Source organism: Mustela lutreola, chromosome X (genome assembly GCF_030435805.1).
Source record: "Mustela lutreola isolate mMusLut2 chromosome X, mMusLut2.pri, whole genome shotgun sequence".
In the NCBI taxonomy this organism is placed as follows: Eukaryota; Metazoa; Chordata; class Mammalia; order Carnivora; family Mustelidae; genus Mustela; species Mustela lutreola.
Genome location: NC_081308.1, coordinates 128,880,205 through 128,904,472, shown reverse-complemented (window position 1 = coordinate 128,904,472; position 24,268 = coordinate 128,880,205). Strand labels below are relative to the sequence as shown.

General features: G+C 48.6%; 1 protein-coding gene across 8 annotated transcripts in view; it reads right to left on the bottom strand.

The window, feature by feature from the left end:
• The window catches only part of MTM1 (myotubularin 1), a 106,539-nt gene that overhangs the window by 38,607 nt on the left and 43,664 nt on the right, over positions 1-24,268 (bottom strand). For 3 of the 8 annotated variants that reach the window (XM_059156455.1, XM_059156456.1, XM_059156454.1), the window contains 3 exons: positions 23,686-23,780; positions 11,763-11,873; positions 7,752-7,853 (listed from right to left, as the gene is read on the bottom strand). The exons of 1 other annotated variant lie outside the window; for it this stretch is intronic. In XM_059156455.1, the coding sequence (XP_059012438.1) occupies positions 7,752-7,853; positions 11,763-11,873; positions 23,686-23,780 (308 nt within the window). Of the gene's footprint in view, positions 1-7,751; positions 7,854-11,762; positions 11,874-23,685; positions 23,803-24,268 lie in introns of all 8 variants that reach the window. 4 more of the 8 variants (XM_059156457.1, XM_059156458.1, XM_059156460.1 and 1 more) reach the window with 4 other exon arrangements.

Here is a 24,268-nt window from a genome sequence, read left to right as displayed (position 1 = left end):
CGTACTTGCAGGGTCTTGAGTCCCATTCAAAAGAACAGCTCCCCTGGCGTGGGAGGGTGAGAAGCAGAAGAGCTCTGTAGGGAACGGCTGCCGAGCCGTGCGGGCAGGCAGAGCACGCTGGGCTTCTGACCACGGAGGGCCCCGTGGGGCCCGTCCTGTGGGCAGCACAGTGCCAGGAGAAGGGAGGGACTGAAAGAGACTGAAAGAGACCAAGAGAGACCAAAGAGAGACCGAATGAGACCAAGGAGCAGGGCCTGGAGGGGGCAGGAAGCACGGGGAGACCCTCAGTCGGCCACTTACTGCTTATCCAAGAAAAAGAGTCCTAGGCAAAGCTGCATCTAGGCTGAAAAGCAGGTAGGTGTGGTGTGTGTGTGTGTGTGTGTGTGTGTGTGTGTACATGCAAGGTACTGCTTCTCATTTCAGCTGCCTTTTGAAAATGAGCTATTTGCTTTTATCTATTCCGTGGCCACCCTAGAAAGTCCAATAAATTTCAGGCTGAGATTTTTAAAATCTCAAAGCAATTTAAAAAAATGTCCCCAGTTTTGGACTGAAAACGGAAGGGCCGGGGAAGAGCACCCTTGCTTTAATTGCCTATTCACAGGATCCTCTACTCTCATTTGGGCAATTGAAGAGATGTGCGCCCCCATCACCCGCTTCGGTAATTTTCATGCAATCATTTTTACAAGCAGGTACACTTGGACTGGAGCCAGAGTGGACACAAGGTGGAAATGACACAGTGCTTAAGTGGTGGGGGCAAGTTTTGATGTGGTTCACCAAAGTTAGGCAAAAAGAAGTGAGCGGCTAAGATTTTGAGAAGCGAAGGCAGCAATCTCAAATGCCGGCATGCGCAGCGGTACCCTCTCCTGGAAGGCACGGCGGCCGTCTCGAGCACCTGGCCCCCCCGCGCTGCCCGCCGCAGTTAGCGCCACGCCATCCATCTGCGGAGGGCTGCTGGTCTCCGCAGAAAAGCCTCCGACGCCCAGCTGTTTCTCGCTCTCAAAAGCACAGCCAGTAGTCTGCTCTCCTGTGCCTATTCCTACCACCCACCCAAAGGTCAAGTTTACCAAAGCAAACAAAACACCAAAAACCTTTGCAACCACACGAGTGCTAATGAGCTCACAGTGTAACAAGAGGCAGAAAACACTGTGATGCCCAAGAGCTTAATCCAGAATGGCACAGGAAAGTACAGAGCGCGAGGACATACACACCCAAATGCGCCGCACTACTCTGGAAGCGGGAGGCCTGCCCGGCGTCCAAAGGTGGACCGAAGAAACAATGGGAGGCCTTTTCTAAAGACGATCACTGCTGCCCCTATGTCACATTTCTAGTTAAGATGCTTTCTGCACTTAACACACTGAAATTTAAGACTTCCAACCAATCCTTTATCCAAGTACAACCAATGGTTTCTTAATAAGGATAGAAACCTTATCCACATGGCATCCTTCTTTTACGGGCCTTAAAGTGTCTCACATATTATCACAATTATTTTATTAATATTCTGGGGGGAAAAAGTGTGTTGGGGCAATCATCCTTCTTCTCTGCACCTGCTGGGAAAATGGTGTGCAACTGCATAGTGGACATTCAAAGGACACTTAACTGTATGCCAGGAACTTGTACACAGTTTATGTTTAATCCTCACAAAAACTCTATGGGGTGGAGATGATTATCCCCCATTACAGATGAGAACACTGAAGCACGTAAATATTACACGGCTTCCCAAGTTGTCAAGCAGGTAAGTGACTGAGCCAGATTCAGACACGGGCCGCTGGACCGCCCAGCATGTGCCGTGAGCACGCACCTTGCTGCTAAACTCTGTAAACAAGTCCTCTTCCTGGCTCTCGCCCATCCGTGGCTGCCCTGAGTGTGGAACCGCGCCCCAGGCTCCATTCCTTCCAGCTCTCCACTTCCCTATGTGAGGCTCCCCACTCCATGATTTGTTTTTCAAATTTTATTTTTTCCAGTGTTCCAAAATTCCTTGTTTATGCACCACACCCAGTGCTCCATGCAATCCGTGCCCTCCTTAATACCCACCACCAGGCTCACCCCATCCCCCACAGCCCCCCTCCAAAACCCTCAGTTGTGAGTTGGGGGAAATCGGAGGGGGACACAAACCATGAGAGACTGTGGACTCTGAGACACTCCATGGTTTTTGTCAAAACTCAAGCCCTTCATTTCAACAAAATTCAAGAAAGTCCATGCAAATGCTTACAATTTTAAAAAAATCACTAAGATAATATGCAGCTCATTTAACATTTTCAATAATATTAACCAAGTGACGTTTTTGAAGACAGTTGTCAAGACAGATGAAAGTGCCTTTACTGACCTAAATTTACTCAAGCCCATTTTATTCTATGTATTTGAGCATTACCTAAAAGGTTGTTTTTCAAACTTTCTAGATTAACATAAAGCCATACACTTTGTACCACGACCACCTCCCTGCACACACACACACACACACCACACCTCTGAAACAATGTCTGACAAAACCACATGTGCCCATGGTACGTATTGTGCTCTTAGTACTTCTTCTTCTAGGCCATTTAAAAATGCTGGTTGCAACCTAGTAAATGGATTTCATGATTCAGTAATATGTTGGGATTAACAGTTAAACACTCATCTGAAATTTATATTCTCTCTGGTTATCCCAACTGGGTGGGAAATGAGCAAACAATAAAGGAAATCAATGAAAGAACTACTCTGGCATTGAATGAGCTGCCCCAACAACTAATTACTCTCTTTGGTAGCTCTGTTAGGCTCTAATCAGATCTATACAGTTTTCGTTCTCGCCTTTGAAAAATTACGTCAGAACCATTGACACATTTCTTTTTTTTCAAGACTTATTTATTTTTTGAGGCAGGGGTCAGGGCAGAGGGGAAAAAAGAGAGAGCACCTCAAGCAAACTCCCTGATGAGTGCAGAGACCGATCCGGGGTTCAATCCCAGGACCCCAACATCAGGATCTGAGCCAAAACCAAGAGTCAGACCCTTAAGCCACTATGGGTCACCCAGGCACCCCAACATTGTCACATTTCTTATGAAAAGGTATCATTGACCTAGAAGTAGTGTTGAGTCACAAGGTAGTTTGTGAACTTGGTACAATTTCTAGTGTTCATAAGACAAGATAGAAATAAAGCAAGCAAAAACACTTGGGCTGAAGTAGAAAATGTTATGGGAACAACGTCCAAGTCTGACTGGACCGACAGAATACGGAAACCAGCAAATTAATAGGCTAGGGTTGACTATGTGTGGCTAACCTGCTCAAGTTCAACTCAAAGTTTAAGTCCCGACTTGAACACACTGATTGGTGAAAATGCTAATGGGTAAGGAGGCCAGACAGAGCCAAAGGGAGGGTCTGAGAGCAAAAAGCCCACTCGTACACCATTCACCCTCCGGCTGGATTCGGAACCCAGCTCTTCCGGCTTTCAGACACCATTTCACGGGTACAACAGCAAGCTTACTTCTGCCCTCAAATGCTTACAATTAAAAAAAAATCACTAAGATAATATGCAGCTGATTTAACATTTTCAATAATATTAACCAAGTGACGTTTTCGAAGCAGGGCCGTTTGTCCTGTTTGATGCAATCCGGCTTAGGTTAGGCTTCCAGGAAATCCCTTTCTGGCGCACTCTCGCACTCCCCACGGTGGCAGTTTGAAAACTTTTCTTTCTCTCCTGTCTCAGAGGAATACTTGTTCCTTCTCCTTTCCCAAACTGGGCTTAACCCCATCCGTCTCTGCCTTGCCTGGGATCCTGCTTCAGAAAGATCCCTTCTCTCTGTTGCGTCAAGAAGAGGCAAGGCTCCGCACAGATAACATTCATTCGCCTTCCTCAGCTTCTAAGCGAAACACTGGTTTGGACTTCTCTGTTACACACCAGTGTTACTTACCTAACCTGGGACCCACGGATGAGCTTCAGAGGGGATGGAACCCTAAAATTCTATGTCAAGTTTTGTACTTAAGTGCATTCTTCAGGGGATGAGAAACTATAATTTGTGTCATGTTATCAAAGGAATGCATAGCTCCGAACATACTAAGAACCATGATTTCAAATCTACATCTCTAGACCCTTTTCTGAGGGGCAAACCCAAAATCGCTGCTGTCAATTCTGTCAAAAAGTCACAACGCTAACGGCCACACGAACAAAACACAGAACTCCCCATCCCTCCCTCCTCGCCCTGTCTTCCACCTGTTTCCCCAAACAAAATCCCCGTCTGGCATTCCTGCTCTGTCGATAGCGCCCCATCCGCCTCACCACTCAACCCGCAAACCCCAGAGGGAAGGATGATTCATTCAGCTTCTCTCACCAAACTGCTGGTCGTCCTCCACCCCGCCTGGCTACCGGCACCGCCGGGTCCTAGGTCGGGCACTGTGGACCTCTCGCCTGGCCCTCGGACCGCCCCCACCTTCAGGCTCCACAATCTCTCTGCTCCGGCCTAGTCATCATGAGCTTGTGTCCAGTTCTCACTCACTCCAAAACCGTCCGCAGGTCTCCACCCCGTCTCCGGTTATTAGCTCCTTCCCTAGCCAAGCTAAGACCATCCACCGCAGGAGCCCAGAGCTCCTCATCCCGACGCTCCGACCAGAGAGCCCGGCCACCCTCGTGAACACCCCGCAGTGTGCCCTGCTTTCCTCCGCTGTGCCAAGGGTCAGGGTCTCGCCTCTGCCTGCAACTCCACTTCCTCCACTGGAAAGGATGGCCATCCTTCGAGGCTCAACCCAAATGACTCAAACTTCATGCAGGCTTTCCCATGCAGGCTGGACGTGTTCTCTTCTCCCTGGGACTCCCCAGTGGACTTCCTGTGCATTTCTCTTACAACATGAAGGTAACTCTTCCATTTGGGGGCCAGACACACGTGTCCTAGCACTTCTGTCACATCCCCGAACGGGACTAGGTATTATTCCCTCAGCCCCTCCTCCTGCTCCTCGTCTGCTCTCCCTGCTCCCCGGCACCACCCAACACAGTATCCCGAAATGAAGCTGATTCATGAGACAGTTGTACACGGTGACTTGAAAAGCAGGAACAGACAATCCAAAAGCCATGGCAATAGCTGATCTGTTTCTACCTGTATCTTGTCTTGTTTCAGTGACTAGTTTAATTTTTTTTTTTTTAGAGATGACTTTGAGTGGTTAAAAGTAAGGGGATATAATTTTCCAAAACTTTGTATAAGCAATCTGGCTGACATTTTTTTCTCAAGTTTGTCACTTCCCAAGGAAGAAGCAGGGATTTCTAGTGCAGGCACAAAAACTGATGCCAGGAAGCGCAGACAAGAAGGCAACCCTGTGCTGACTGCTCCAGCGACAGCGCCCCGCACCCCCAGACTCTGGTGCTAAATCCACGACATCTAGAAATGTGTCCTGTATGCTTCCATAAAATGGATTTTTCCTTCACTTGCTACTAAACCTGAGTTCAATGAAAAAAAAAAGCCATCATTATACAACCCCCATGCATAAGTCATTATGGTGAGGTGAGAGAGAGAAATAATGACAGTTCCCCGCCTTGATAAGCCCAGCGTATAGCAGGGGGCCAGGCAATTCCTACATAATTATTAGTAAGGCGGACTGAGGGACGTGCTCTCACAGAGGGACCTGCAAAGCCAGAGGCAAGACAAATCCTGCAGGGGGAGGGGGGGGTGGCACCACAGGTATATAAAAGGACTTAGGGCTCAGCAAGGCAGTGGAGGATGGGCTTTAAAGAGACAAGGAGCCTGCAGGTACAGGGGACAGAGAAAGCAGACTCCGCTCTGAGAAAGTTCTGTGTATATCGGAGGAGCACAGGCAGTCCTGTGTGCTTGGAGTGTACAGTATAAGCTGTGGGAAGTCGCCGAGTTTGTTTTTGTTTTTACGAAGAGTGGGGCACTGTGACGTGATTGCAGTTCAGTGACAAAACCACTGGCAGCATCGTGAAGGACAGAAACTGAAAGAAGAGAAGCCAGTCGGGAAGCGCCACCTCAAACAGGAAGCCCAAGGAGAAATGGGAAGAACCATGGGGGAGTCACTGATGAGGAGAATCTACAGGATTTGGAACAGATGAGGCTCCGGGAGGCAAGGCACAGGGACAAGAAGACACTTGACTTTAAGTTCTCAAACCTGAGCAACTGGGGATCCTGCTCACTGAGCTGTGGCATGTAGCGGTGAGGGGGCTGGGGGAGAACAAGCCTGTGAGGCTCGAGGACTTCCAGAGGAAGATGTCCGAGAGTTAGGCTGGTGACGCCCACCAGAGGCCAGTGTCGGGGCTGGATTTCGAAATCAGCCACACAGCAGTGACAGCTTACGCGATGGGATGAAGCGAAAGCATCAAGGCAAGCAAGTAAGGTGAGTGGGCGGCTGGAGGCGACCACCGTAGAGATGGCCCACGAAGGACAAGACAGGAGCCGTGGAGACTGGGAAGGGCAGTCAAGGTAACAGAACAACACGGAGACCAGGACTGGCTGGAATGGGGTGCTCCAAACCACTGAATGCCGGGGCAAGAGCAAACAGCACCAAGACTGAAGTGAGCCACTCGATTTGGCCATTAAGAGGGCCTCCGTTCCAGGAAGGGGCCTACAGTGAAGCCGGATACCGAAATGCGTTGGAGGAATGAATAAACCAGAGACAAGAACAGACTAGAATGTTCTTTCCAGAGGTGTAGTTGGAGGCGAGAGATGGGCCAGTAGTTTAGGAGAAAGCAGGTCTAATACTTGACTTTTTAGAGGAGTAAACCCTAAAAGAGACAAAAGATGTCAGAGAAAGGGGATCTTACAAAAGACGGACTGAGGCCTCTGCTTCTTCAAACCTGCTGTGTGAGCCCTTCTTCAAATTTCTGATAATTTGGGGCCAGATACGCAAAGCTCAAGAAAGAACGTGTTCCCTAACTGAATTTTCATGGATAAGACTTACATTCTCACTTTCATAAATATTCCAAAGATGTGTTCTCATAAAACTGTTTTGCCCTAATCGTTAAAGAAATTGTTAAGTACTGAAATAGGTTTTACATCACACATTTCATCAAAAACTGAGAAAAGGCTGAAAATGTGTTCAACTCTGTATCATTACATTTGTTTTAAGCATTACATTTGAATCTGTAATCAACACATGACTCATGAGGAGTACTTCCTAAATCTTTCTAGACCTCCAGTCTTTGTATAATTGTCCCTTCCATCAACCATGAATTTCCTTTGCCCGGAACAACTGCTGATGAAATTTGGGAAGAGAGAAACCTTGTCTCACCAGGAAAAAAAAAATCTCAGGCCCTTATCACCAAAATACCTAAAAGACAGCCTCAGGAAGAAGGGCTGCGTTACCAATGGTCCCCTTCATCCCCTTCAGTCTGTGCAAGGGCATGGACTTATCCTAGACTCACACGCATATTTTTTTTTTTAAAGAATTATTTCCTTGTTCTTCTCTTGTAGGCAGTTGCCTCCAAGTCCGTTTAGAGCCAAGCAGGGGAGAAGGGGTGGGGAGAGAGGATGCAAGCAAGGCCTGGTGGCCGAAGGAAGGTCCCCACAGTCCGCCTCACGGCCTCCTGGCTTTGCAGAGGATGAGCCAGGGCTGGGGGCGCGCGCGGGGAGGGAGAGCACAGGCTGCCATGGGTGACGCTTCAGTCACCTGGGCCGGGCCATCCCACACAGACTAGCAGAGGAGAGGCCTGCTCTGCCTGGGAATGCTTTAATAAACACCCTGGCACTCACGGCAGGCCGGGGAGCGCGGCGCAGAGAGTAAATGAAAGGGGAGACACCCGAGAACCTCCCGGCGCTGCAGAGAACCCTGGAATTTACCAGACTGTGGGCCAAGGGGAAGGCGTATCTTGTGAGGATCTCAAACATATCCCTTCTGCTGTGGCCTTCCTGTTTCAGCGCGAACCTCAGGTTTCTCATGTCCTGGGGGGAGGAGGGGAAGCAGAGAAATTTGACAGTTCAGTCTTCAGATCAAGTGACAATCCTTAGCAAAACATCTCTTCAACTAAAGGAGCGGAAGATTCACTTACCTGGAAGGGCAGTTAATCTAGATTACTAAGAAAATCACTTTGTTTTTGTGTGACATTTGGAAATATCCAGTTTAAGAACACCTCAAAATACTCCCATTGCGGTCATGAATGTAAAGACAAAGCAACTAGTGTTAAAGAGAAGACAGAGCTAAAATCATTTTCTAACAAGAAAAATCAAACCTGGCCTTGCGTACCATCTACGGTGTCTCCTTCAACTGGTTTCTGTGGTATTTTAACTATTGAAGAGTATTTTATTCACAGAACTTTTCAAGTGCGTACCTGCTATCACATGTGAGCTCAAAATTGTCAAACATGTCACGAAAAGACGGAAGCTCTCTCCCTCTCCCTCATGCTCCTCTCACGTCTCAGTCTAACAAATCAGGAAATGATTGGCACCGCGCTCTCATCCAGGTGACGGAACATTGTTCTTCCCATCAAGCTGTCTTGCACAGTGTTCTACACAGACCACAGAGGAATACCCTTGTGCTTTCATGAACTAAACACTAACACTCAAAACTGGATTCTAAAAGGGGCTTTCAATACATATCTCTTTGCTAAGCAAGAAAAACTTCTCATACACTGAAACCAAACCAAAAACGACAACAACAAAAGCTCCCTTAACTATCAAGTTGCATCACCTATCAAATATATAACGTTCTGCCTTCCTTTTAAAGCCAGAGTTGTTCAGGTTGTCTCCTGAATCAATCACGGTACTGTGATCGAGTGGCTGAACAATCAAAACACCAATTCAATTCGGAAAAATGAGCTCCATCCTGGACCCTGGGGGACTTCGGGAAGGAGGCGGCTGGGTTGGTCCCTGTCCTTTTGGATGTCACGATCTTTACATTTTTTCAGTGTTTTTTAATGTAGCATCTCAGGAGCACGGGTAAAGCTCCCTAACCCTTTGGCACAAAGGACTAGCAAAGGCCTTGCTACATACGGGGCATCCCAGAATGCCACTGGCAGCAGAGGTGGTACGAAGAACTAGACCCGAAGACCTTGACCGAGTGACCCAAGACCGCTCGCTCTCTATACAGATGGCACCTTCTGGGTCTTGCCACCTCTAGGATTCTGTGCTTTCATTTCTAGAAGCACAGAACTGAATAAAATCCAAAAACCGATTCACAACATATTCCAAGGAAACCGGGATATTAGCTGTTGGCTCATGATGCAAATCGGTAGTCAAATGGAAGGGAATAATCTTCAGGGGGATGACACACCTCCAGAGGATTTTACAACTGAGCCACCAGCACAGCGCTGGGCAGCCGAGGCTCCATGGGGCTCGGAGACCTGTGTGCAACTTTCCTCCTCCCAGTCTGGGGTCAGCTGATAATTCCGCACCATCACTGTACGACCACCTGGCCGGAGTTTAGACCATTTCTAGATAACCATTTATTCTGAGCCATCCGTGATTCCAATAACTGCGTTCTGTGTGCCAAAGCGCAAGTGATTCAAGCAACTTCTGGTTGCCATCTGATTCAGATGTAATTAAAGGACAGAAAGAATTACTACCTCATCTTGCCAACAAGAAAATTGAAATGGAAAAGGCAAATGACTCACGGGCGGCAGCTCACCAAATCTACGACAGAAATATGAGCATATCCTAAGTGGTAAGTTCCACCTGGTCTCCTTAAGGCTGACTCGTCAGGGGAGGGCCCCTGAGAAAGAGCCTTGCGGCCAAAGAGCCTCACAGCCCCACCTCGGCCTGTCTGACAAGTGGGTCACGTGGCGATGCACCAAGCCTCGCTGTAATAAATGAGTCCGAGTGAACAACCCCCTGCCACGCAACCATACAGAAGGGCTGCTTTATGGAGACATCATTCCTATAACGCATCTCTAGAGAAACACCACCCATTGCGGCTGACCTCAAAATACCACAGCCTTTAAAGCGAGTCAACAGGGGCGAGGCATGGAAGACGACAGGAGGTTTGTTGGTGGTTAAGGTTCAGCTTCATCTCTCCCGCCCCTTAAGGCTCCAAGTTGTCAGCAGGGGCTGGTGCGGTGCCTGGGGGTAAACATTCACATATTCAGAGCTATCTCGTCCTCTGCTGCTAGAGGACATCCACCGGGATTTACAGCCCCCAGCTTAAAGGCACTGCTGACCAGCAGAAATCCCCACACCCAGAGCTAGTAGGACCAGATCTGTAGGGTTTAGAACAACCCGTCTCCCTGGAGCAACATCGGTCTTAGGGCTCTAGACCCCAGCTGGGGCTGACCTCTGCGAGACCGCCCCGCCACAGCAGCTTCCTTTTCTATAACCTTCGGGTCTGCTTCTGAGGACATGGGACTTGCCTCTCTCAAGGAGATAAAGGAATGAAGAGGCTGAGCTCCACCACTGTTCTAGGCCGTCATCTTTGGGCTCAGCGCTAATTCCAAAAATTACAGGTCTGTGTAACATCTGCGAGTCATGCCTGGTGAGTTGTCCCGAAGCCCCTTGTCTTTATAATAAACAGCCAAAGGGTAAGAATGTGCTTTATCTTATTAACTTTGGGGACACTGATATTTAAATACAAATTCTTTCTATTGACAAGACAACAAACAGCACTTTGAAAAAAAATTGTTAGAATGAAAGTCACTTTCAAGGTCGTCAATGTTAGCAACCCCATTTCCCTTTAAGTACTATAACATAACGCTCTACTCCCAGGGATGCCTTTACGCAAAGTGCAAAACTTTACTTCCTTCAAAGTAAATCCCTGTATTTCTAGGCCCCAAAGTGAAGACAGTAGCTGGGATCATAAATAAGGCATTTAAGGTAGCCTGGATTAAAACAAAAACCAAAAGAAGCCAAAGTGGGTAGTGATAGAGAATTTCAGTTCAGGCTTAATGACCACAGAATCCTTTGCTTTGTGATGGAGTGTACTAGTCCATCTTCAGCTTTTATAAACTGGAGACAGTAAAACGAACATACCATATTCATTATCAAAACAAAACTATAGGAGATGAGTTTTAAGAAATCACAGTGCCTGAGCCAAGGTCAAATCTCCCAGATCTAGCTGTGAGAACCACTGAGACCTCCACACCCCTTCCAGCTCCTTCTGGGACTGGACATTATTCTATTCTATTATTATTCTATTCGGATTGTACCATCTGACTTGTAATACCTGCAAAGGACATATTCTTGCCAGAAGGGTTATCCCGTTGTCTGCAAAATGTATTTGGATCCCAACCTTGACATCTGTCGGGTAATCTCAGCTCAGTGACCGAACTCTTCTTAGGCTCAAGGCTTCATAAGGATAAAATGGAGACGCCACCTAGCACGTGTGTGCACCGACACAGATGCTCAATGAGCAGTTACTATTACAGCTGAGTAAATGGTATTATCATTAAATCTCTGCTACCCACTGTGCCAACGCAAAATGGCAGGCAAAACATTACCTCTGAAAACTCAGCAAAAGTTAAAAAGGTTGTTAGAGGCATATCCTATTCACGGAGGGTAAAATCTCTCGCAATTTTCTTTCCTTTCATGGTGTGAAGGTGTCCAGCTGGTAACACGTCACATAACGGGACACTGGGAGCAGACTTGGGCAAAAACTAGAAAGTGAGAAAATTCTATCCATAAAGTCTTCTTCCCATCCAGTCAAGCTGACAGAAGGACAGGTCTGAGTCCCCGCAGGTCTCTTCAATAGGAACTACTTCCCCAGGAGGTTTTAGAAGCCTGATCATGAGGGAAGGACCATTCTTGGGCCTTAGATGAACCAGGGTCTTTGATTTTTTTTTTTTTTTTGTAAACCCCCATTAACTGTTACTCATCATTCAACACTAATGTGTCTTTTTTCACATAAGAAAGTACTGAATCTCTTACTTTACAAGTAATATCTAGACCATAGGAATTTTCGCCTCTACTTGTCGCGCCTCCCATTTTTTCAATTCTGGAGATCACACCCAGAGGAACATCAAGTATTAGAGCAGAATCCTGTAATGGACAAAAATGCAAAAGTCAATATTTCCGTCAGTATCATTAAAACACCAAAACCACTTTCAAAAAACCATATGCTTTAGGGTACTTTTACCTTGGCCCCTTTTACCACTTTCTATGAGCAAAAACAGGGTACAGATCACACATGAAAGGGCAAGCATGAGAACAGCCAGTTACGCAACCAAGACGCACCCCAGAACATCCGCGGCACCTACAGAATCAAGACCAAACTCCTAGGGACACAATTCCAGGGCCCCGTGCTGTCACTTTCAGCTGGCCTCCGCAGGCTTCTCTCCCACGCCGGTGCACACTCCCAACTACGTGACACCCTTCACTGTTCCTCAAGCACAGTCCACAGTCAGGCCTCTGCGCTTCCGTGCATGGTGTTCTCTTTGCAGAGGGTGATCTTGGTTCCCCAACGACCAAATGTCTCCTCATGGCTTAAGCCCTGGTCCGGCAAACACCGCCTCTAACAAAGCTCGGCTTCCTGAGTAGACAGAACACAACCGACCACTCCCACCTCCGAAGTTCTACAAGGCTTGGTTCAGACTGCGGCTGCGCCACGTGCTTTCCCGTATCTGCTGGAAATGCACAGGTCCGTGTTCTCCCCACACCTGGAACCAAACATCTGGAAGTAGTGCCTAGCTGAGGCCTGGGTGCATCTCCCACCCGAGAAGGGCCTGGATGCACAGCGGTGTCTCTCTGTCATTCCTCATCCAATGATGAGTGCAAGGGGTCCGTACAGGTGCTGGCGAGCCAGAATCACATTCATGATGTCACACCACAGTCATCACGAGCTGCCAGCAGCTGCCATGCATGGAGTGAGTTGCCTGTGCCAGGTGCTGCGACGGGGGCTCCGCACGTGACGGGGGCTCTGCATGCCTCATCACTTGGATTTTATCCTCCCAGCCATTCCGGATGTTGGTGTAGTATTCCCGTTTCCCAACGTGGCAATCGAGGCTTTAGAAAGCTTCAGTAACTTGCTTGGTAAATAGGGGGAAGGGTTGAGATTTGAGCCAAGGTCTGGGAACACACATCAAAAGAGCCAGACAAATGGTCCCAGCCTTTTGACTGCATAACTGCATTCTGAAGAGCTTATCTTACAGCTACTGCACAAGAGGACGAACAGTCACATGTGTGGAGATGCTCAGCGGAGCCAGAGGGGCCATCAGCATGGAGAAAACAACGTCACTCAGCTTGAAGGACGAAGCCTGCAGCGCCGAAAATAATCACAGTGCGTGGAAAAATAAGCTTACGTGGAAAAAAGCAGCACACAAAATACACTGACTACAGTAATGTAAGATACATATCCACATGGACAAAGATAAGGAGGCCTACAGAAATTGGTTAAGTCCCATGTTTTCCTGAGTGCTGTGATGACTTTGATAATAAAGAGAATACTTTCAAGGTGCTTCTTGAAGTTTTGTTCTTTAGAAGATGTTCCTTTGGGGGAATACAAATAAAGTTTGGGTTCTACTTGAAATCCTTCTCCTTTGTACAGTACAAAAACTAAGCATTTCTTTACAGAGCAGAAATATAGCTCATGGGTATTCTAGAAATTCAAAAAGTCTAAGAATCAGGTGCATCCATGCTATGGCCCTACTACTCAGCTACACAAACACAAGGAATTATGGATGCACACGACGCCACAGAGGGCTCTTAAAGGCATCATGCCGAGTAGCAGACAAGGCCAATTTCACAAGATCACATCCTGTAGGAGTCCGTTTATGACATTTTTGAAGTGATAAAATTAGAGAGATGGAGAACAGAGAAATGGTTGCCAGGCGGTGTGGGGAAAGAGGGTGTGATTATACAGGGGCAGCAACAGTCGCAGATCTCGATGGTCAGTGCATGACTCCATGATTTTATACATGAGATCAAACGGCAGAGAATTAAATGCAGAAACCCACGAGAAAATGAGTGCACGAAACAGTGGTAAAGCTCAAGTACGGTCAGAGTCTCAGTTAACCATACGGTGCCATTAATTTCCTGGTTTTGATCAAGCAATATAGTGACTGGAGAAGCTAGGTAATGCAGTAGTTTTCCAAGTTCTCAAGCATTCATAACTATTTCAAAACAGAAAGTTAAAGAAAGCGCAAGAGCGCAGTCACCGTGGCATAGGGAAAAGAGAGCGAGCTCCTACACTGAACAAAATTGGTTCAAGCAGAGTTTTGACATTTATTAGCTGGACAACCTCTGCAAGCCACGTTTATCTGTAAAGTAGGGATGATTATAGATCACAGACTTAGGCCTGTCACATGGTAGCTAGAAAACAATGAAATTCATTATTATTATCACAAAGAATAGGTTTGTGTTTGGAAGACGTAACTGTGCTCTGCGAATGCAGCAGATCTGTGCACTCTTGCAAGCAGCTACGGGTCTTTCCCTTTGTACCCCCAAGGAGGCATTTTTTAGTTGTGGCCGTGGGGTGAGACACCTCACTGTGTGACTGAAAGCCAAATGCCTAGAGAAAAAAAAAGACACTGCTCTATATGTAACTGTGTACATATACAGCTGTGTTTTATAACGTGTTTACTTCTCAATACAATCTAGTTATTAAAAACATACCACCAGGAAATCTGTTCTGTTTGGATTGAGATTTACAAGTGCCCAAGTGTATTCCTAAATGTCAAACTTATACCTGGAAACACACAGATTAGACACTAAATAAAGGTCCGATACTCTAAGATCAACATGGAAGCAAGAATATAAACAAAAAAGATGAGACCTTACCGCTCTTTGTCCTCAAATAGAGAAAATTCTATAGCTCTGATAACCCTGACCCAACACAACCCAGAAAATGGGACATCTGAGGACAGCTGGCCAGTTCCTGACCACAGGCGCCCACAGCTTAATGAGGCTCCTTGCCATGCTCTCCCCGAATGACAGGTTCAAGATCAGACAACCCAGCAGGCCAAACTGGAAGATCCAGAAATAGGAAAATTAGCTTACCTCTGTAGAAACCTGAGTTGTTACTATCTAAGTATCATTAAATATTGAAGAACTCTCAAAGGTCCTTTGAACTCAAAATTCTGCACCTCTAAGGATCTGAAATAGTAAACAGAACAATCTAAAAAGATGACTTCATTTACCAACTCTCTCGAGTGTTTACTGAATAGCAGAAACCATCCTGGATACTAGGAAACACAGAGATAAATAAGATACAAGTGCTGTGCGAATGGGAGATGGGACACGTGTACCTGAAGAGCCGCGATGCCAGGCTCCAAGTACCAAAAGCCATCAAAACAAAGCAAAACACAGCCCACGTCCAGACTAACAGGATGAGACATCAGAGGAAGGCAGAACAATTTCCTATTGATTGGCTTTCCTGAAGGTTCTGTGGCAACGGCAATGTTACAGACGAGCCTTACAGGACGGAATAATAGCAAGTGACAGTGACATCAGCCACACATGTGGGAAAGCATGGGAAGTTTATAAAAAATAAAACACAACACTTCAAAACAGCTGGTCAGGCTTATGACAGGGTGGCAGGGGAATTCCTTGGGAGCACCCCAGGGCTTGGATCAGGGTGACTGGGATCCCTGGAAGGTGTTTCGAGAAGAGGAGCGCAAGGACAGACCGGTGCTTTCTGAAGATCCCTTTGGCAGTACTGAGCGCTGTGCAGTACCAAGGAAGGGACCACACCCAATCCTGGGAACCCTGGAAGCTACTGATTTAAGGCAAGTTGAGAAGACAGGAGAACCCGAATGTGGAGTGACCTAAGAAGGAAGCAATAGAAGGAGACGTGAGCCACTGGGGAAGCATCGGCAAGGACCCAGATTTAGCCTAGACAGGAGATGTGATCCCAGCAAGAGATGGGAAAAACACAGAAGGGGGCTTTGGAGAAAGATGAACACTGTCACTTTGAGACACACTGGCTTGAAGGTTATGATAAATTAGTCAAGTACAGATAACCAGGAGGCAGCTGGAATTACAGAACTGGGAGAGATTCCAAAGGTCCCTCAAACTCCAAATGTCCCGAACTAATCACATGATGTTTCTCTTCGCATCTCAGTGGCTGCTGCTCCATCTGTCCCATTACAAAGGCTGGAAACCCCGGAGTCATCCTTGGCATCTTCTCTGCTATCCCTCATCCCGTCTCCCACATTCACCCCTTAAATCTATCTTACCTCTTAAATCTATCACCCCCTCTCCAACTTCCCCGGACCACTGGAACAGGCACAGTGGTCTCTTTGCACGGACTGGTGCTCCCCTTGGAGTCTGCGCTCCGCACAGCGGCATAGGCGATCGCTGACAGAAGTCAATCCGATGTTATCATTCCTTTGCCTAAATCATGTCCAAAGTTTCTTGCTGCTCAACTCCAAACACTTCCATCCTTAACAGGGTCTACAGGCCCTTGGTCAGCTGCCCCCCCCCCACTGCCCACTCATTCCTTGCTGTTCTCGCTGCCCCCAACCCAGCCCCAGGCTCATCTGTTCATGTTCCCCTTGGTCTCAGTGCCTCTAGCCATTCCCTCAGCTGGTCCTCCCCACTCAGGCCCTGGCAACCATCTAGGTCATTCCTATTCATTCTTCAGACCAGAGGCCAAACACCATTTTCTCAGAACCATCTCCCAGGCTCCTCGAGCAGCTGCATTCCTGTACTACTCGGTCCTGGGCTCCTCGCGCTCGGCACAACTTGTTGTCATACCCCGTGTGATTATCCGATCACTGTCGGCCCCATCAGCACGGAAGCTTCATGGGGGACAGCCTGCGCCTGCCGTGCACACCACTAGCTGAAACCACAAATGGACGATGCGGAATGACCGAAGGCTCTAAGAGTAAAAGACGAAAGGAGAAAAGGCTCAAGGAGGGGAATTTGATTTTGGAAAAAAGGCAACGAGGCCCCTCCTCTCAGATGAGGAGGAGGAGAACACGGGTGGACACAGCAGCAGGGGGTGAGGAGCGCGGTTTCTGGGAGCTCAGGGACGAGGGCTTTTAAGTGCTCCGCGGAACAAGACCGGAAGCCGGCTGCAGCCCATGGAGGGTGGCTCAGTGAGGCAGTCGGGGAAGGAAGAAGTCAACCTGAGAGGAAAAAGAACTGCCCAAGGACGGGGAGACTCTGAGGCCTGAAAGCCTGCACTTGCGAGGGAACTAACGCATTAAATGCATGTGACTTGCACAGCAGGGCCCAGTCACCCACAGCCTCTCAAATCTGGGCACAGCGGGCTGGGAAGGACACACGGCAACAAGGGGCGAGGGAAGCCAAGGGGCCCGCGGGCATTGCTTCCTCTGCAAACAGCGCACATCCTACAGCAGCGGTATAAGGAGCTTAACACAATACCTCCGGTCCGACCCCAGGTTCCCACTGAAGTCCTACCTACAGACACATGAGGATGTTTTATTACAGTCTTTTTGTTTTTTTTAAAGATTTTATTTATTTATTTGACAGAGAGAGAGATCACAAGTAGACAGAGAGGCAGGCAGAGAGAGAGGAAGGGAAGCAGGCTCCTTGCAGAGCAGAGAGCCCGATGTGGGGCTTGATCCCAGGACTCTGAGACCATGATCTGAGCCAAAGGCAGAAGCTTTAACCCACTGAGCCACCCAGGCGCCCCTTATTACAGTCTTTTTAGCCTTATTTCAGCCCCTTTGAAAGGAAAAGAGGTGCGAGATCTACTAGTCCGGAAGAACTTCAAGAAGGACAAAATCTCACAAATCTCCATTGTGTTTTCATGAAAAGAAAAACCCTCCACGAATCCTGTTGGTAGTCCCTGTAATGAACTGGATGCACCCTCCCCCCCCCCGGAAAGAATACAGATCTGCCTCTGAGGGCGGCATTCAAGGCTCGGAGCTGCAGCCAGTGAGAGCAACCACCGAAGCTAAGCGCCGCCCCACCTGTGAGACGCCCAGCTCGAGGTGGCGGACACCTAGTGCCGGCTCCCAGCTCATTTCAGAACCGAATGTCTGAGAAGAATCTGACTGACACACAGCCGCCCTTCCAGCTCACCTGTCCAAGCCCTGTCTGCACGCTGGTAAGCCGTCGGAAGGCTAAGTAAACAGACCTCATTTTTCTAGTCCCTCGAAGAAATACCTTACCAACTACGGAGGAATGTGAGTGCCATCTTTACAGAGGGTCTTAAACGGTACTAAAGAATCTTCGGGTGATACTCTGCCTGAAAAATGCAATCATTATGTTCCTAGCTTTTAGAGACATCTCGCCTTGAATTGAATCCAGGAAGAACACACTGTTTCTGACTTACCGTCAGAAAATGATGGTAAGTTATTTGACGTTTGTCATCTCATCAGCATTACTCAGTCGGAAGGCCTAAAAGCCTCCACTCTGCTAGCTACCACACATCGGCCACAGCCCGTTCTAGTTTCAGGCTGTGTGGAGTGACCGCGAGCGAGAAATACCCACTTTCAGATGGGATCGTCTCTGGGGCAAAGGGGCGATGGTTTCTTTATAAAAATCCTATCTTAAATATTTCAAAATAACTTTTCAAACGGGGTGGGGATGAATGTGTGCTCTAGGTGGGGGAAAAAAAAATGGCCTGAAGGAAAGTCCGGAGGAGAAAGCCTAGGGCTTCAGGAGCAGTCACTGAGTAGGGCACCTGAGCCAGAGCATGGGCTGGGCACACCGGAGAGAGGTGGGAAGGCGCCGGGCCTCCTACTCCCCAGCTAAGGCCTGGGAGCTGAGGGAGGAAAGGAGCCCCGGACAGCTTCTGAGCACGGGGACGGCACAACAATAAAGATGACTTCAGGAGCCAGAAAGCAGGAAGTGGGGAGAAGCAGCGGGCAGGGAGGCCGATGTGTGGCCCCTATGACGGCCCGGACAAGACCTTGGACTGAAGGGGGGGCACATGTGAAGACTGTGGAGAAAGGAAGACAGGGGCAGGGATTCCAGGGCCACTGGGGGACAAGCAGCACCAGCCCGAGAAGCGAGAGCGCCAGAAGAATGCACTGGGGAGGGAGGAAGCCAGACTCCCGCCTTGGCCCATGCATCTGGGGTGCGAGGCGAAAAGCCCAGGGCTCTTGAGCAGGCAGTAAGAAATGAGAAAGCAGGGAGGCGCCTGGGTGGCTCAGTGGGTTGAACGTCAGACTCTCGGTTTCAGCTCAGGTCCTTATCTCGTGGGTCATGGGATCGAGTCCTGCGCCTGCTTTGTGCAGCGTGTTTGGGGATTCTCTCCCTCTGTGCCCTCTCTCCCTCCTAGCCCCACCCCTGCTCTCACTCTTGCTCTCGCAAAAATAAATAAATCTAATAAAAAAAAAAAAAAAAGACTAGAAAGGGGCCAGAAGAAAGGCAGCCCTCAAAACCCAAGAAAGCCCAGGAGTGACAAGAGGACGGCTCTGCCTGTCAGTGCAGCCAGACGGGGGAGGGCACGTGAGGAGGGCGGCCAGCAGGCAGCAGTGTCCTGAAGAAGACACCGCCGCGGGCGGAGGAAGCCCTGCGGAGGAGCAGCACGAGGGAGAAGCTTGCTGCCCTGCCCGCCGCCGCCTGGAGAGTGGAAGGAGGAGAGAGGGGCCGATCAGACTGACGCATCCACAGAACGGGTTCCCACCCTGGCTCCCAGCAACCTAATGACTGCCCTCTGTGGCCTCTGCTCATTCATCTGCCCGGGGACCGCCCCCTTCTTTTCCGAGCCTCTTCTCTTCTACCGACACCCACCAAAGCCTTCGCTCAGATTTTCTCCTGCTCCCCGACCCCGGTCCCACCCCGGGAGAATGTTCGTGCCCCTCAGTGCCTATCTCCTTGTCACATCATCTTCTCAGGTAATTGTGCGGATGTATGCAGCTTGCACCAACACGGACGTGCTAACAACTTCACCAGCTTCGGAGTCACGTTTCCAAATGCTTCGGAGACATCTCTTCTCAGTGGCTGTACAGCTATTAAGGCCACATTTTCCAAGAATCTCCGGGGGCTCATCTCCGATGTGTTCCTTCTCCCGTGAGGTCCATTTCAAAGGCAAAGGATCACAGGCATCACTCTAGACTCGGGTCCATCCTCCAAATCCCGCCTCCAAATGGCCATGCCATGCTCCCGAACCTTCTGCCCTCTTCTCTCCTGGTTGTGATGACAGCGGTGCGAGGCCCCAGCTGCCCACCTGGGCGACTAGCTTTTCTATCACTCTCCCAGCCTCCAGTCCCCCTCCCTAATCCACCAGACATGCTGCAACTGGTGTCCCTTCCAGAAAGCCACACCCATCACATGGTTCTGCCCGTAAGCTCTGCGCTGCTGACCTGTGACTTGCGAGACTCTTGGGGCCGGCTCTTCTTCAGGCTTCAGCTCCTGCCACCCCACGTCCCCTCCACCCTGTGCCCCAGATCCGACAGACCACCCAACTGTTGCCACCGTGTGTGGTGGTCTCCGCATTGTCACACAAGTGAGAGGGAAACGCCCTACCTGACACGCTCCTCCCTCTCTCCCCTCCTGTCCAGGAACCTGTTTCCATTCTTCAAGACTTGCTTCATATATCACCTGCTCCACAAAGCACGCTATGACTCATCACTCGGTGAGTCACGGTCTCCCTCACAGCCTCGCAGTGTTATGCAACCACTAAAGGCTTTGTCATATCACACCCCAATTAGTCGCCTCTGTGTTGTTCGTTCACCGAGCTCGGAGTTAGTTCACCGCGGCATGCTGAAGGTTCCGGAATAAAGTTATAAGCATCTGAACGCACAAAGGGTTACTTTGCCTTTCTCACCTACTATAGCAACTGAGCCCAAGGTGTTTCCTAGAAAGGAAGCTGAAGCCGTCTTCCCCCTGGTAGTCTACGGATTACAGAGTATTACATGCCTAAAGTGCCCCCACTGTGGTCAGGAGATCGACCCCAAGCCAAATTCCTGAGCCCCCTCAAGGTCAAAGGGGGGCGATGAGACTTCCAAACTCCAGAGCAATGGTGGTATCTGAGATGCCTCAATTTAGTGAGGTCCGCATGGCAATCGAGCCACAGCGATGAAGCCTGTTCCCTCCCGAGTTCGCTCACAGAATATGTTTTTACTGAGCTCCTACTGTCTGTTGGGCTCTGTGCTAGCCAGGCACAGAGGACCAAAAGGACTCAGCATTAGTAAAGGCCAAACACAGACAGACAAGCATCCCTGGCCTCATACAGCCACGGAACAAGGGGAAGCAGTGCAGGATGGCAAATCGGAGGGGGAGACAAGTGCTCAGGAGAAACAAACAAACATGGAAAGGAAAGCGGGACAGGGGGCAGCTCTCGGGCACTGAGCACTACCAGAGAGGTGTGGAGAGAGGCTCTGCGGACCCAGAGAGGGAAGGGCTCCTTCCCGGGAAGCTGGAGGAGGCTCCGAAGAGGGTGTGGCCATTCAGGTGGGTTCTGAAGGACAAACAGTGGCTTCCAGGCCCGGTGAGAACAGCAAAGGCAATGCACTAATACAGAGGCAAGGAGGGGGCTCCCGTGTTGGGAGAAGGGAAGGTCATGGTCTTACGACAGCACCGGCAGCAGCAGGAATCGAAGCAAGAGAAGTCATGAGGCTTTTTACGCCACGTGGGGGACAATGGATTTCATTCTCTGGGCCATGGGGAGCCAACGGAGCTTTAGACTGGAGAAGCTGGAGGCAGCATGCAGGGCAGAGTGGAGAGGGGATGGCCATGAAGCAGGGCCACACTGACAATCCAAGGAAACAACCACTGTGCCTCTACTGTCCTGGGGAACGGGGCAGGCAGGAAACCTTGCCCTTGACACCCCGACGAATGGGACAGCGGACTCCCCAGCCAGACCGCGCTCCCACTGCAGTGTTTACCTACCTGAAACGAACAGGTGTCTGCTTCAAAATGCCAGTAAGAGGACAGCTCTTTGTCAAACACAGTTTGCAGCAGAATCCACAACTGATGTTCTTATTGAGGGCTTTAACACACACTATGCTGACTATGTTTTAAGGTTTTTGCATGACCTCTTATGTGGCTTTCTTTATAGGATGTTTTCTGCCATTAGCTTCTTGCTCTTATACTTGGACTAAATGTTATAGCCAATTGGTCAAAATGTTTATGTGAAACAGTAGAAGAAGAAACAAGTTAGTAGTCAGTGTCTAATGGGCCTTTGACGTACCCATTCAGTGCTAACCCCCACCTCCTACCGTGCCACAGGAAAACCAGCTAAAGCTTGCTATGTGCTTCCCCAATTAATTACCAAAGTTCCCCGTGCTCATTCCAAGTGGAGGGGAGAACACAGAGCATGCCTGAGTCCACTCTCCAGATGTCCCAAATACTGACACATGTGCTGCTATTTCCTTCCGGCCTCTTTTCTACAGACTGGTTTTTTCCTGGGTTACGTAGCTGAGATCATACAAACTTGTCATGGCACCATGGTTTTAAAAATTCCCCCAGCTCATCATCAGTGACAGCATCAAATGGCACCGGGCACGCGTGGCCGGCCAACAAAACAAGAGTCTCAGAGGGGAAAGGCACTGTAACACTTGCTTTAATTCTCATTTTGGATGACTCTTGCATATATTAGCATAAAATCTCTCAATCTGTCCCAATTTGACTCTTGGGAGCCATACATTCCAAGGCAGCTCTGTCGTGCCTCCCTTCCATCTTCTTTTCTTCAGATGAAACTTATTTTGATCAGTGCTCATACTGCAGCCCCTTCGCAAGCCGGGTTCCCTTTGTCTGAACCCTCGCTGGTTTGCCAATGTCCCTCTTAAAACATGGCACCTGGATTTGCACACAACACTTGAGACGGGACTACTGTCTCATTCTGCTGGCTATTACGTTAAACTTTTGTTAGCTGAATCTATAGGGATATTAGCTTTGTCATAGATCATGCCCAATTCCTGGATTGAATAGGGTTAAGCTTTGTATAAAGTAAATGTTAGCTACACGAGATGTTGTATCAATTAGGTTCACTCCGATACCCTAGTCCATTAAGACAGTTTCAAATCTCAACCCTGCAGTCTAGCACAGTCTATAACTCCAACTAGATGTACCACCACCGTTTGGCCCATGTTTCTTAGTCATATGCCTCAATTTAATCAAGATAAGGTGTTAATAACATAGTCATAAAGAAATTATGGGGTAAAAGCAAAGACACACAAGCTGGAGTCCCCCAACAGTCTCTATATCGCCTGTGCATAAACTGCTGTTGGGCTACTCTTCCACACACCCTAGACCTATCCATTCCTCCTCGGACCATCCCCCAAGTACAGCTACCACTTCAGGCTGGCCCGGACAATGGCGACCCACTGTATCTACTGTAGGTCCTTCGGCAACAGCCACGGCAGCTCTTCACTCGTCTCTTCGCTTCTGGAGCACCTCGTCTCCATCTCTCATTATTCCACCAGTGGCACATTCCTTGAAATGCTAAGGCACAGATTTCATGGCCATGGAATGAAGAGGTAGAAATGGCACTAAGTCATCCCATAGGCATTCGAGTGCTAACCCTCTATCTAGTACTATGTGACCACTTGGAAAGTTCTGGAGCAATGCGCCTTAACAAGGGATTCGCGTCAGCATCCTCCTCTGTGAAGTCTTAAAACTTACAACTGTACCTGGACTATGGGCCTGGACGCTGTGACACGGAACACCTAGGGTATCTGTAGTGTCTGTTAAGCTTCTGATAAAGAACCACTATTCTCTACTAACTCCTCCCAACTAGTAAATAGGTCCAGTTACCAACCCCTCCCCAGTGTTCAGAGGACGAAAACTTCTTACTTTTTAAATCCACCCTATTCCTATGTATGCAGGTGTCAGTCATGAATGAGCTCTGCATAAGCCAAAAATTAAGAGCCAAGAAGCGAATACATCCCCCATGTTAATCTGATCCACAGGCAATGCTGCCAGGGAGAAGAGACACAGTTTAGCATTATCTTTAACAGTTAGGGTCATCTTTATGGTCTTAGATTCTACTTACCGTTTCCAAACTTCTTAAATAAAGACGATAATTTGTGATGTAAACTCTTCCCTTAATGGGGCCATTGAAAGGACATATGTAAATAACTTCTTTGTCTATTAAGATAAAAAAAGTACCCTAAAATAATGGAAATATATACCAAGATACACAACAAATGGCACTCATTTAATATCAACTATGTGGCTAAGAATAACTACAGTAAAAAAAAGATCCCTAAAAAGGTCAAAAAGCGGGCACTGGCCATGTTTCTACGTTACTGTGCCAGGTCAGGTGGGGCTACAGGCACTGCTTCCCTGAGCTTGACCAAAATGCTGGCACCACTAGGGGCAAGGTGGTAGCAGCTGGAGAGCAGAACTGAAGGCGGGGCTGCTGTCACTACCCCCAGTGGTTGTACAGGTAACTAAGGAGCTATTCAACCAGAGGATGGCCCTTCGGGCAGGACAGTCTTGTGGACTAACCACCAGATAGGGCTTGAGGATGGCCAACCTCTAATCGCGCAAACATCACGATGTTTTAAATAAACGAATGTCAGTGGTAGAACTATTCCTACAGTCTATTCTTTCTAATAGTCCAGAGAAGAGTT